General features: G+C 39.4%; 1 protein-coding gene across 6 annotated transcripts in view; it reads right to left on the bottom strand.

Annotated features, from left to right (window-relative positions):
* Positions 1–10039: 10039 nt before the first annotated feature.
* PROX1 (prospero homeobox 1) overlaps positions 10040–12894 on the bottom strand; it is a 50022-nt gene continuing 47167 nt past the window's right edge. For 5 of the 6 annotated variants that reach the window (XM_047704601.1, XM_047704602.1, XM_047704603.1 and 2 more), the window contains one exon: positions 10040–12224. In XM_047704601.1, the coding sequence (XP_047560557.1) occupies positions 12036–12224 (189 nt within the window). In that variant the 3' untranslated portion in view covers positions 10040–12035. The remainder of the gene's footprint in view (positions 12225–12894) is intronic. The other variant, XM_047704606.1, reaches the window with a different exon arrangement.

The raw sequence follows: 12894 nt of genomic DNA, 5'->3' as shown, positions 1-12894 counted from the left end.
AGTAACTTAAGTTTTTGCATCTGTGACTCTTTCTTGTTTAGTCCGGGGCAAGCACAGTTTCTAGAAGGGATTCATGGAGCAAATGCAGAGAATTAAGAATCAAGGTTTTCACTTTAAAATTTCCAAATAGGGTCTTAACATTTAGTATTGAGATAAAAGTCAAGGTTTTTAATTTGCCAGAGCCAGCCTTTTTTTTTTTTTTTTTTTTTTTGGTGATAAGAAAGACTGTTTTATGTCCTTTGTAGCATTATTTACAGTAGCCAAGATAGGGAAGTAACTAACCTAAGTGTCCATCTACGGATGAATGACTAAAGAAAAATGTGGCGTATTGTATATAATATGGAATATTATTCAGCCATAAAAAAGAAGGAAATCTTGCCATTTGTGACGATATGGATGGACCTTGAAGGTATTATGCTAAATGAAAGAAAGAAGTCAGAGAACGACGAGTGTTGTATGACCTCATTTGTGCATGGAATCTAAGAAACCAAGCTTATAGGTGCAGAGGAGAGATGGGTAGTCGTCAGCGGTGGGGAGTGGAGGATGGGAGAAATGGGTGAAAGAGGTCAAGGGGATCTAAGAGGACAAGCTTCCAGTTATAAAATCAACCTGTCGTGGGGATATGAGCGCACACGCGCGGAGTCATTGCTATTTCATTACATATTGGATGTAGGGAGGGGATAAGTGGGATGAATCCTGAAATTTCACTGAAAACTAATTTTGACAGGTAAGGGGAAATAACATGTGTTTAAATGCCAAAAGAAAAGACTCTTTAGGTTCAAGAGTAAAGCACCAAAAGAACCAAGGCAAAAAGCTTAATCCGCAAATAACAGACTAATAACAAATAAGGAGCCAACTTAAACTTTTTGTCACTGGATGGAATTTTTCTTGGACTGAGGGACAAAATGGCCAGAAGACTTAGGCAGACCCTGTTCTTGTAAAGACACCCTGCCCTTTGTGCCCTGGGCTGAGCCTGAGGCTTGGGTAAAAGTGACCGATCAGCCCAGTGTATCTGGGGTTTAGAAGAAGGGATTTGTGTCTATGTTCTCCCTGTCACCTTGACCCTAGTAGGCATGTAGAAATGTTTTGGGCCAACATGGTGTGGCTATGGTATGGTACAGACATCATGAATACCAGTCAAGTCAGAGTGGCTTGAGAAAAGAATCAAATATTTCTGCGTCCAGACCACTGGACATACTACGGCCAAGAATGAGCCAGCGAGAGCTTGAGAATGCCTCGGAGAAAAGTGGTGTAAATTTGGCATGGCAGAAGCCCAATGCAGGGATGACCATTTTAGCAAAGCATGGCACCTTGATAATAACTTGGAATCAAATGCTCCATGCTTCCCTGCCCAAAGACGAGAGAGGACATCCCGCCGAGAGCCAGAAGCCTCTTTGCTAGCCCAGGAACTTAGATGCCCATCCTAAGGTAAGGGCGCAGAAGGGAGTAAAACCTAGTCTGAGATGGTTGAGCATGCCCGAAGTCTGAGATGGTTTCCCACATCAGACAGAAAAGGAGCTTGATATTAGAGTTTAACCTGAGTTGTAAAAAAAAAAAAAAAAAAGAAAAGAAATCACACATTTTAAGGTAACCAAATATATGCTTTTGTAATTCCTCATGCATGCAAATATTCTAAAAAGTTGATTGCTAACTGTGGGGCTGGTGAGGCAAAGGCATGCACAATTTTTTTTAAAAATTATGGATAATGCCAAATTCCTCTCCAGTGCCATGTTGCTTACAATGGCCGCTCTCATATGCTTCACCAAACTGCCTGGGGTTCACACTGCCCAACTCACTTCTTTAGAGCTGGATAGCTCACTTTTTAGTCTTAGAATATAAACACATAGGTTTTTATTTTAAACTGCTATTCTGGAAAAGGAAAATTTCGGGATCTCTTTTATGTACCTGGAATAATCTACTTTAAATTAGCATTATTTTGCTGGATTCCTTTACTCCTTTTTCTCCTTCTCTTTGAAATTGTTGAGAAAAATCCTAGGGCTCTCTGTATGAATCTGGTTTTTTCCAAAGACTTGGAACTTCAAAAATCCATGTTAAAATGAGATATGACCTCTGAGTTAGGCAGCCTAGCAAACTAAAATGGCCAACAGAGCAAAGGCTCCTTGGCCCTTGTTAGAGAAAAAATTAGGAGAGACTAGCACATGGCGGTTGGGTTAGCTGACAGTACCAATAAGAAACATTTGTTTCCATTGTCATTAGGAGGTAGGAAAGATAAAACATCAAGAAATTGTTCCTGCCTTTCATCAGGAAGTAAATCCAGATCTTCCTCCATTCCAGTTTATTACAAATAATGAACCCTGCTTGTTTGTAGTATCATGTTTTTCTTTTTTACTACACTGCTCAACTAAATATACTTACATTTTTATTTGGGATTTTTGAATTTGTGGTACTCGATGTGGGCTTCATTAAATAAATTGGGATAAACTGTTTAGCCAATATGATCTCTTTTTGAATATTTTATATATTTCACCCATAAAACTACCAAGGCCAGGTGCCTTTGGAGAAGGAGAGACTTTGGACAACTTTTTCAGAACAACTTTTACAATTTCTTCCATGGCCTTGGATCTTTTAAATTTTTCTTTCTTTTTTTTTTTTTTTTTACTTATAGACTAAAATTTGATACCTTCTTTTTACTTAGAAATGCACCCACTTCACTGAGATTTCTCACATATCTAACCATAGTGTTGATTCTATAAATTCTTGAATATCAAATGGAGAAGGTGCATATATAGTACTCAATTGGTAATGTATAATTCCTCATGAGTTTTTCAGTTGTACACACCCACACCAGGCTTGAGTGCTTAATCATTTATGCTCCTCTGTGCCAGATTTCAAGACTCTTTTGCTCCACCTCACTATCAGCTGCTGAGCTGGGATTTAGGGAGAACATTTCCTCTGGTTACCAAAGATTTTCCACTTCTGAATAATTGGAAATAGGACCATTGATTTTTGGAATCATTTCCCAACAGGTCAAGGGTAACAACAATGACAAGAAATCCATAGCCCCAATTTTGATGGTCTAGAGCTACTCACACCAAGGAATTTCCAATACCAGCAAAGCACGGAGTACTATTTGTACAAGCAATGGGGAAAACCCAGTGCTTTCTCCACTGGCAGATTTATTTGCAGAGACACAGGCATTTTTTCCAGCACGGCTGCCAAATTATCTCCTGAGCCTGTCTAGCTAGCACCTGGGCTACTCAGCAGGGGGCTTTGCAAATAATACCCTCCCCTTTGCCAGGGTGGAGGCAGCCTGAGTGATTCTGTTTCAGACTGTTGTGGCACCTTAATCTTTCTAAGCTGCTTCACTCCTATTCTGGGGCCTACCCAAGCATGGCTGGCTGGAGGTGGGGCCACAGCAGCTCTAGGCCTGAGGCTGAGGGCAAGGGGCTGGGAAAAGTGTGGGAGAGAAGCTTTCAGTTCCTGAAGAACTTCTGTGTTCTTCAACATTCAAATGTCCTGGGAAGTTGCAATGGGTCTGGGCATAATTGTTCCATCGGACTGAAAACAACATGGCGAGCTGACAAAAGCCATCAACCGTCGGAAAAGAAAGGAAATGAATAGTGATTCAGCACAAACCCACATCCCAGCTTCTGTGCTCTTTCTGTGTTGTAGGAATGATCTCTCTCTCTTTTTCGAAGGTTTGACAGAACTCACAGAGCTGTTATTTAATTTTTACATTCATCCTTAAAGATCCCTTACTCTACCCAATGAGTCTTGTGTTGTTGTTTTAGCAGAAAACTGCTTTCTTTAAATGAAGGTTCGGCTGAACTTACTTGCTATTTATTACTCATATTCATACTTAGAGATCTCAGGACCTCGTTGCACAACGGTAGCGCGTCTGACTCCATACTTAGAGATCTCCCCCATCGCACCTGACGAGATCATTGTTATTTCAAGCAGAGAACTTTTTCCCCCCCAATGAACATTTTATTGTCTTACTATAAAGATGAAGCTCTTTTGTTTAAGAGGGGTCTCAATCTGGTGGTCCCTGAGATAATGTCATATTACCTTAGAGATCTGGAGCATAAAAGCCACTGAATTTGATTCTCTTAAGATTTCTTGAGTGCTAATCATTTCCTCTACCAGGAAAATCACCAAGATCCAAGGGAGAAGGGTCCTTCCTTCTGTGAGTCCTTATGAATGCTTTTTGGGGACATTTGGAAGGACTCTATGACCGTGGGCAGGAGACAAGTCCTGAGGAGGGAGGGAAAGAAGCCTGAGAGGCAGAAATGCTCTGACAGATAGTACTGCCATCAGGCCACGTGTAGCCATGAGTGATACCACCCCAAGACCTGGTTTCTGTTTTGTGGAGGAGGCCCAACCCCTCATTGCTCAAATTCAGGTGACCTTGGACCTCATATGAAAATGTAAAATGCATTCCTGTGCTCCAGTAACTTTTTATGCGCATACCCCTGGAAGAGAAACATGCCAACACCATGGTAGCTGGTTAACTTTATGGATGGCTCACCCCTGTGGATGGAGGGAGGCTGGGGCAGCACAGGAGCGCCAAGGGCTTGGAGAGGGGCAGAGACACTGAAGGGAGAATGGATCGTGAACAGAGAGGAAAGGATCCAAAGTCACTTGATCAACTTCAGAATTTTGTTCTTGCCTTGTCCTGCATCTTAAATTGCCTTTCTTATGAGAAGCAAAAATATTTTAATAAAGCTTTTCTTCCCCCACATAGTCATCTGTCAGAGAAAAAAGTCAACAGGGTGGCGACCTGATCCCAAAGATTCGTTTGCCTTCTTTGGATTCTTCTGGGCACTCAGGGGCTATGTGTCTTGTCTAGGTTTCCCTGGGTAGTGAAGATTTTTAGAAACGAACAGCTTCAAGGAAAGTCTTTTGGCACTCAAAGCGGTGCTCTCTTGACTATCTTCCCTTTAGCGAAAGAAGTCACCCTTCCAAATTTGATGCCAGTGTCTTGACCCTTCCTCCAAAGGGTTATAATATTGACCAGGGGCATGTAGCACACTTATCTCTTCAGTGATCTTTCATAATTTTGTTTAGACGTCTTACCAGCCAGTTTTTAATGACTATAGCAGCTCTTTTCCTTTATATAGACTTCTCTTTTATTTTATGCCTTTTAAAATACAGGAGTATTCATAGATTCCAGGACTTGGCAATACACGGCACATGTCTGATGTTTTCTTGTGACTCCTACTCCGGGGTAATCTACTCCTTACCTCAGCACATGGTAGTAAATTAATTGTGGGAGTCCTTTTTAGCTGTAGGTCTTTAAGAAAACTTGTAAGTTGCTTATGATGGCAGATGGAGATAACAATGAATAAAGCCAGCATTGTCTTTTTTTTCTTATTAGTGTGTTGGAGCTTATACTTTCCGGTAGAACATGACTACTGGCTGACATGGAGACTTCTGTAGAATATGGTCTGTGATCAGTGGTCTACATATTGTTCTAGACCAATGTCACTGGATAATTTAGAGTCACAAAAGGAATGATTTGGTGCTATATTGGTAATAAGGCTATCAAAAACCGTTACCACCTGCTGTAACGTCTTGGTGATTTCGTTGCTACCTGGATTATCCAATTTAGTTTAAAGCACATCAGTTTTAAATAAGTACAAGAAGATAGAAGAGTCATTATATTATTCAAATGTCTCCTGTCTTCCAAGAGCAGGTGGAAGAGGGAGAGCTTCTTATTTTTTCTCCAATCATGGAATAAATACTTGGCGCAGAGAGACGTAGCATGCCCTTTTGCCCAATTAAGGTAGGACAATTGGAATTTAAGTCTGTGCCATTGATAGAGAAATAACATTAAGTGGGAAAATACCGTTATTATTTAATTGTTTTGATAGTGTTAAGCACCTTTGTGTGAACAGGGTCAAATACAATTTCATCATTTAAGTGAAAGCAAAAGAATTCTGAGATTGAGAAGACTCAGTCTACAGTAAAATGGAAGCCAGAAACAGAGGTGCAGCTGTGAATGATGGGTCATAGAGTCAATTTCAAGTAGGTAAAGGATTTTTGCTAATTCTTCCTGCTCCCGATTCAAGGATAAGGGAGACCGGATTTTAAACCAAAGTGAAAGAGATAAAGGAAATTTTCAAAAGCCATAGGACCAGCGGTCTTAGTATGAAACATGCTGCCAGTCATGTTTGAAGGAACATTCTAGAAAGATTTCAGAAAATTTACATTAGTACTTAGTTCTGACTCCAACCAGAGTAGAAACAATATGAGCTCTCCCTCCCCATATTTCAAGTGATATATTTGCCATTTTTGACTTTTGGGAACACCTCTCCTTGTTCTTAGAACTGTTAGACATTTGCAATTTTGAATTAAATTTAGCTCACTAACATTGTTTTAAACCAAAGCTTTTGTCATTTTTAAAGTTAAATCCGTGAGAAGAGGTCTCAAAGAGACACGTAGCCCATTGCTACAATAATCTGAAGTAAAAAAAGATCATTTCTAGGAGTTGCAAGCATTCATGTTAGACTTGTGTAATTAAGCATTTTAATGAAAGCAAAGTCCGGAATGAATATTAGTCACAAGCAGCCTGTTGTCCTAAAATGGGACACAGGTCCAAAAGCTAAATGTCACGTGATTTAAAAAAAAATCAAACGGCACTGAGCTTGTAATGTATATTTTATTTTGCACAAGCTTGCATATATACTGCACATACATTCAGTTTAAGAGAAGATGGAAGGCACACAAGGCAATTGGACTACTGTATCCTTTAAGTGGTACAAAGCAAAAGGTAAAAGTTTGGAGAGTATACAAAAGCTTAAAACACACAAAGTAAAACCCCCTACCCACCCCACCCCCACAACTTTTTCTGTTTTAAAATTTAGTAGCTGCCAAACTAAATTTTTGTACTTTTACTTTAAAATCAATTGTCTACTGCACCTTTTTATTTTCTTTTTAATATGGACAGGGAGTCTCATTTTTTTAAATCATATCAATTAATATTACAGTACATCCTTGGTAATACAAAATTGTACACCTTCATCAAATAAATTAGGATAAATTAAACCAATAAATTATGCAAAGTCTTCAGAACAATAGACAACAACAAAAATCCACAATTGAAATTGCCTCTAGCTAAAAAAAAAAAATCAAAAATTGACTTTATCAGTTCAGTTATTGTACTATATTCAAATCAAAGGGTCTTTATTACAAAAAAAGAGCTTAATAATGCTATTTACAACATATTGCTAAATAATATAAAGGCAGTGTTTTGTCACGGTTTATACTATATACATATGAGAAGAGGCTGGGACAACATCGGGAGAAGCCATGACCTTTGATTCTTGTAGGTAGCGCTGAGACCAACCCCAAATGCATGTTTTTCTAATTCTATCCTTGAAGTGGTAATATACAATTTGAAAATGCTTCCCCCTCCCCATGTGGAGGATTAGAATATTTTTAAAACACAGAATGAATACATTTTCACAAAAGCGGGCCAGTCTGTTTGCCTCTTCTGCTCGTTTGTGCATTTTAGAGGGTGTCAGATTTGAGAGAGGGCTCAGTTAAAAAAGACTCAAAAGTCCAGACGCTTCCAGATCCTGCTATATTCTTAGAAGGATAATTATGAGAAGATGCAAAGGTTGAATACGAGTTTTGATCCCAGCTCTGAATATGAACGTTTTAGCTTTAGTTTTGTAGATGGTTTACAACCAACAGATCTACAGAAAACAAAACTGCATTTCCTTCAACAGAACATTTAAGTGCAATGCAGTAACCGCTTACTCATATAAACCAGTTACATTCTTTTAAGGGGAGCTTTTTGAAAACAATGCTTCTTGTAATTTGCAAACACAGAGTTTGTACCAGAAGGAAACATTTGTACTATTCACACCAATGAATATTCTATAATATACAGGGCAAAGAGATTTTGCTCTGTCCTCACATGTACACGGTTTTCAGGGAGTCAGTAAACCACGTTTTCTTTGATGAATGTATGATTGCTTCTGAGGGACATCCTGTTTTTAAAGCCCTCAGATCTTCAGCTCTATGACTTAGTATTAACCTGTTTGTGTATGTGCGCGCGCGTGTGTGTGTGTGTGTGTGTGTGTGTGTGGTTACTTAGTGTTTTCATGTACATAGAAAAGAAATTTCATAAATTTACAGAAACTGCATTACCCTTGCCCTTGACATCTGATGAAAGAGACTGTTATCTTTTAAAAGTAGAGAGCAGGATTTTCAAGAATGCTTTCAACTGTCTATACAGTCACTGTAGTGTTCCTAATAAATTCAACAGATGTTGTGAGAATGTAGTTATTTATTAAAATCTCATGTCTTACGTAACAACAGCCATGAGGTTAAATATTTACATTGCTTTATAAAAGTTCCCCTCTTGCTTTAGTGTTTTTATTTTGCTTTTTTTTGTTGTTTTTAACATTTTTAAAAATGATATTCACCCACATCCCTAGCACAGCAACAAAGATTCTGCAAACATAAAACACTTGAATTAAATAATACTCGGAGGCACAAAGCAAACTTCAGGAATATGTGGGTGAACGTTTCCTTAAATAATTACTACATTCTACCATCTTCCACGTTGTTTTACCATTTAATGTGAAACGTCCTCATTAAACAGCCAGAGATACAGTAAGAATTAAATGTTTTGTTGTTGCAAATAGAACATTCTTTTCACAAAACATAACAAATGTCTAAAATAGGTCCTTAAATCTAGATAGGAAAAGGTAAGCTTTTCACTTCACACGCATATATATATGTATATTTTTTACATGTGTGTATATGTGTGTATGTGTCCTCGTGTTCACACACCTGCCCACACATATACAGCACATGGTATGAAATATTGCTTCTATACTACTTTTCATTAGGCTAAGAAAACACAAGATTTGCACCACAGTTACAAAAAATTGGCTTCTACAAGAATTTTCAAAACTCGAATGCTGCTCAAACAATTGAAGAAAAAATAATTTGCGGTATCAAACTGTTCTAAAAATTCTCTTCTTCAAAAACGTATTCTCCCGCTTTGTTTTAAAAAGACACAAAATATGCATAGCTATCAACGTTATGTCAAACAGCCAGAAAAAAAAAAAATCTAGTGTTTATTGCAGCTGTAGTAATTGGAAATAAAGTCAAAGAGATGAAGTCGAAAGCCACAGAAGGCACAAGAACAATTGTACTTTTGGGAATAAACTGGTATTTTGAAGGATTTTTAAAAATCCCCCCGCTGGTGCATTTTAGGTCTAGGCACAGACTATCACCTCAAGTGTATATGCAAAAATGATTTAGGGTTAGCAGAAAAGAAGTGGTAATGTGGTATTTCAACATGCACTTTAGACTTCTTTTTTCCCATGTAAACTGTCCCTCCCACCTTCCTAGGAAGTTAACTTTCTCCCAAGTAGCCAATTTTCACTTGGTGAGAGTTGAGCTGAGATTTGAAAGATGGCGATTAAAACACCAAACCAAACCAAACCAAACCCAGAATCGTTAAGTAGGAGTTTTGAGAGACAGGATTTTGTCACTTTCCAATGCACTGGGAGGTATAAGATTTGTGATCGTAAAAAGGGGAAAAACCACCCAAAAGCAAAAGTGATCGAACAAAGAGGTGAGTTCAACCTCATGCAATTTCTACTCTGAAACCATTTCTATGCCTCAGTGAACCTCGAGCGGCTATGATCATAGATAAGCACATCAACGTTGGTTGTGAACACACACTTTTGCTGAATCCGTCTACTTAAATTAGAAAGGCAGGGGAAAATAATGCTAAAGATCCAAATGAGCCTGGGATCCTTACTGAATTTGCCCCAGATCAGAAGATACTAGCAGTCTGTCTACATAGGTGAATACACTATGGTTTTGCCTTCTACCTTGCAAATGGCAACACGACGTTGATGTGAATTACATGGAACAGCGAAGACCCAGTGGTATCAGGACGTGAACAATGAATTCCTACTCTTTCACGTGAAGCAAGACAAAAGAGTGTGACCACAAGTTGAGATTGCTTCCCTACTTTGTGCTGATTGGATTTTTTTTCTTTTTTGGTTTGCTTTTTATTCCAATGCAATGATCATCCAAACATTCCCCCCCCCCAAGCAAACCGGAACAAGAGCAAATTGGATCTGCTGGCTCTGTGTGTGCTACGTAGGGGAGCACGAGCTGGATGATGCATTGGTTGGGGGTGCAGAGAGAAGACAGTGGTGTTCCAGCCCGTGTCGCTGCTCACTGCGAGGGCCCGTTAGCCTCCTGAATGATGCTGGGCATCATAGGACTGTGCTGTTTAATTTAAAGTCAGCAGGTTTTAAGGCTTTGTGCTGACAGTAATTGCCTCCATACATTCCTGTCCATCAGCAGAATTTATAAATGATGGTAAATTACAGCGATTGGGTCAGCTAGTTAGTCACATGGGTCAACCTGCATTCTCCAGAGTCAAATGTAACTTTTATGAAAATTAAGGGAAAATGGTATTTGTGTTCAGTATAATCTAAATACCAGGTTTGTTCCTGTGTCATTTTAAGTGTACGTCCAATGACCTAAGGGGAGGGAGGGGGGGTTCTGGAAAAGCCTATTACAATGAACAAGGAATTCTTACTGCATCTGCGCACAAAACCCATCTGGGAAAACAAGCGTGAATGCCATAGGACTTTTAAAAGCAAGTATGGGACACTGTACACCTTGGAAAAACTGGAAAAAGAGAAAAAAGGAAGAAGAGGAGAACCATTGAAGAAAGCACACTCCAGCAGCTGGCTTTCTTACGTGTGCTGAAATTGTGTCTTTTGGGTTAACCCCAACCTTTCCTATGCTGCCTACACACGCTTCGCACGATTTGGTCAGTACTAGCTTCTGAATTCGAAGAGACTTTCTCAGTTGCTTTAAAATGCTGTCCCTAAAATGAAGAAACACTTCATTAGACTGTCACCACTTGGGATATCCATCAGGGCAGTGTGGGATCGCGTATGAAAAGAGGTCATCCTGACGTGGGCTCCTCTTTGGAGGTGAAGATCAAGTCAGCTCACCACTGTCAACAAGAGTCTAATGTAGGCAGGAATTTTATGGTCAACTTGGGATGTCCTTTAATCCTCACTAGAGAAAGGTATTCAGAAGATAGTGTTGTTGTTGTTGTTGTTGCTTTTTTTTTTTTTTCTTTTGGAAACAAGTGTTAAATATGAAACAGACATAATAACTCGTTGAAGCATATAAACCAAGTTAAGAGTCCATTTGAAACGTATGTGCCTTTTAATATCTGAAGTGAGATAATAGAAAATGATGGGAAAGGGGTGTTTCTCTATCAAAAATGATGTATACTCACTGATTACGAAGAACCGATTGTAACTCTTACAGACGTAACTGGAAGATCGGGTGCGAATTTCCAGCCTCATCTCGAAAGAGTCAGTTTTGTGTAGAATAGCTTTGCCCCCGGAAGAAACGGGTACACCCGTTTGGGCCTACTCGCCGTTTCTCTTACGGAAAGGCTTGACCGTGACTATTTTTGGTTTTGGAATTTGGCTTTTTGGGTAACTTTTGGAAAAGTGAGCTGTTCATCTGCCCCTGGCATTATTTTTAAACAAGGAATACAAAGCGACTTATGGAGTTCAAACCGAACAAAATATTTAAGTTTACGTAGTGGTTTCATTGAGTGTTCTGGCCTTGTTAGCAGTAAAAGCAGGAGACACACGTCACCGTCAGTGGGGCAGTGCCGTGTCACGGGTCTCCCTCTGCCAACTGCTATTTGCGATAAACTATCGATCAAGCAGAAGCATCTTTGAAATGCCTTTCCTTGCAAATAGAGAATTTCCACACGTCAAAGTTCTTTTTCCCTGAAAATTAACCCTATTTTAAAGTCTCCAAATGTTAAGGGCCTCGGGCAAAAGTAAACTAAAGACGGAAGGAAAATAACCATCCCCTTGCAATGGAAAACAAAAGAAAATGAGCGCAAGATGACGAGGAGGAACTACCAGCTGATTTCATAACATATCCATGCCTCCCATACACATCCATAGGAAATCAAAATCTAGACACGTACAACTTAGACATCCAAAGGGGACTGCTACTATTCATACATTCGAAAAGAGTTGTTGAAATTTCTACTCATGAAGCAGCTCTTGTAGGCAGTTCGGGGATTTGAAAATCTCAGGGACTTCACTATCCAGCTTGCAGATGACCTTGTATATGGCCTTCTTCCAGGAAGGATCAACATCTTTGCCTGCGATAATGGCATTGAAAAACTCTCGTAATGTGATCTGCGCAACTTCCAGGAATCTTTCTGGAACCTGCTGATACAAGGGGACAATGGCATTAATAAAGTTTTCAGTTTCAAGTCTCTAGTTCTTCAAAGGAAACTGAGCTAAGTTCTTTCTTTCAGAAAGGGGCTTTACGTGGCACCTGCATTTGCTAAAAATGGCCGGCCTCTATTCTCTTATGTAAAGTCGTTATATATAGTAGCACTGTAATGTGGGGTGGACAGCTTTGTGAAGTTCTAGAAAGGGACTTGTGTAAAGGATACACGCAGACGTACTGAAAAACCGGGATTCCCTTCTGAATATTCAGGTGAGAAAAGGGGACACACGGCTGGGATTCCCCACTTCACTAAACAGGTGCATTCCGGTGCAAGTCTCCGGCTAATCTTTCAGAATTTGAATCCTATTTCCTTTTGATTTCCATTATGAAAACAAAGTGTGGTTCTCAAAAGTAGAATAAGAGATCACTGGGCTTTGATATCACCGAAACCCCCTGTAAATGAAGAAAACCAAAAAATCTGTTTTCTTCTCATAGCAGCAGAGGACTGCTGACCCAAATGCTAAATTGTATACAGGAGTAACATGCACCAGAAAGTGCTCTGCGTACAGACAGGGATAAGGGGATGACATTCACACTGAGTCCCAAAATACAAAATCTCTACCGAGTCCTAAAATTCTACATCAGAAATTATTTTACTTTGAGTTA

The sequence above is a fragment of the Lutra lutra genome, chromosome 15, assembly GCF_902655055.1.
Source record: "Lutra lutra chromosome 15, mLutLut1.2, whole genome shotgun sequence".
In the NCBI taxonomy this organism is placed as follows: Eukaryota; Metazoa; Chordata; class Mammalia; order Carnivora; family Mustelidae; genus Lutra; species Lutra lutra.
This window is presented reverse-complemented; position numbering and strand designations above follow the sequence as displayed.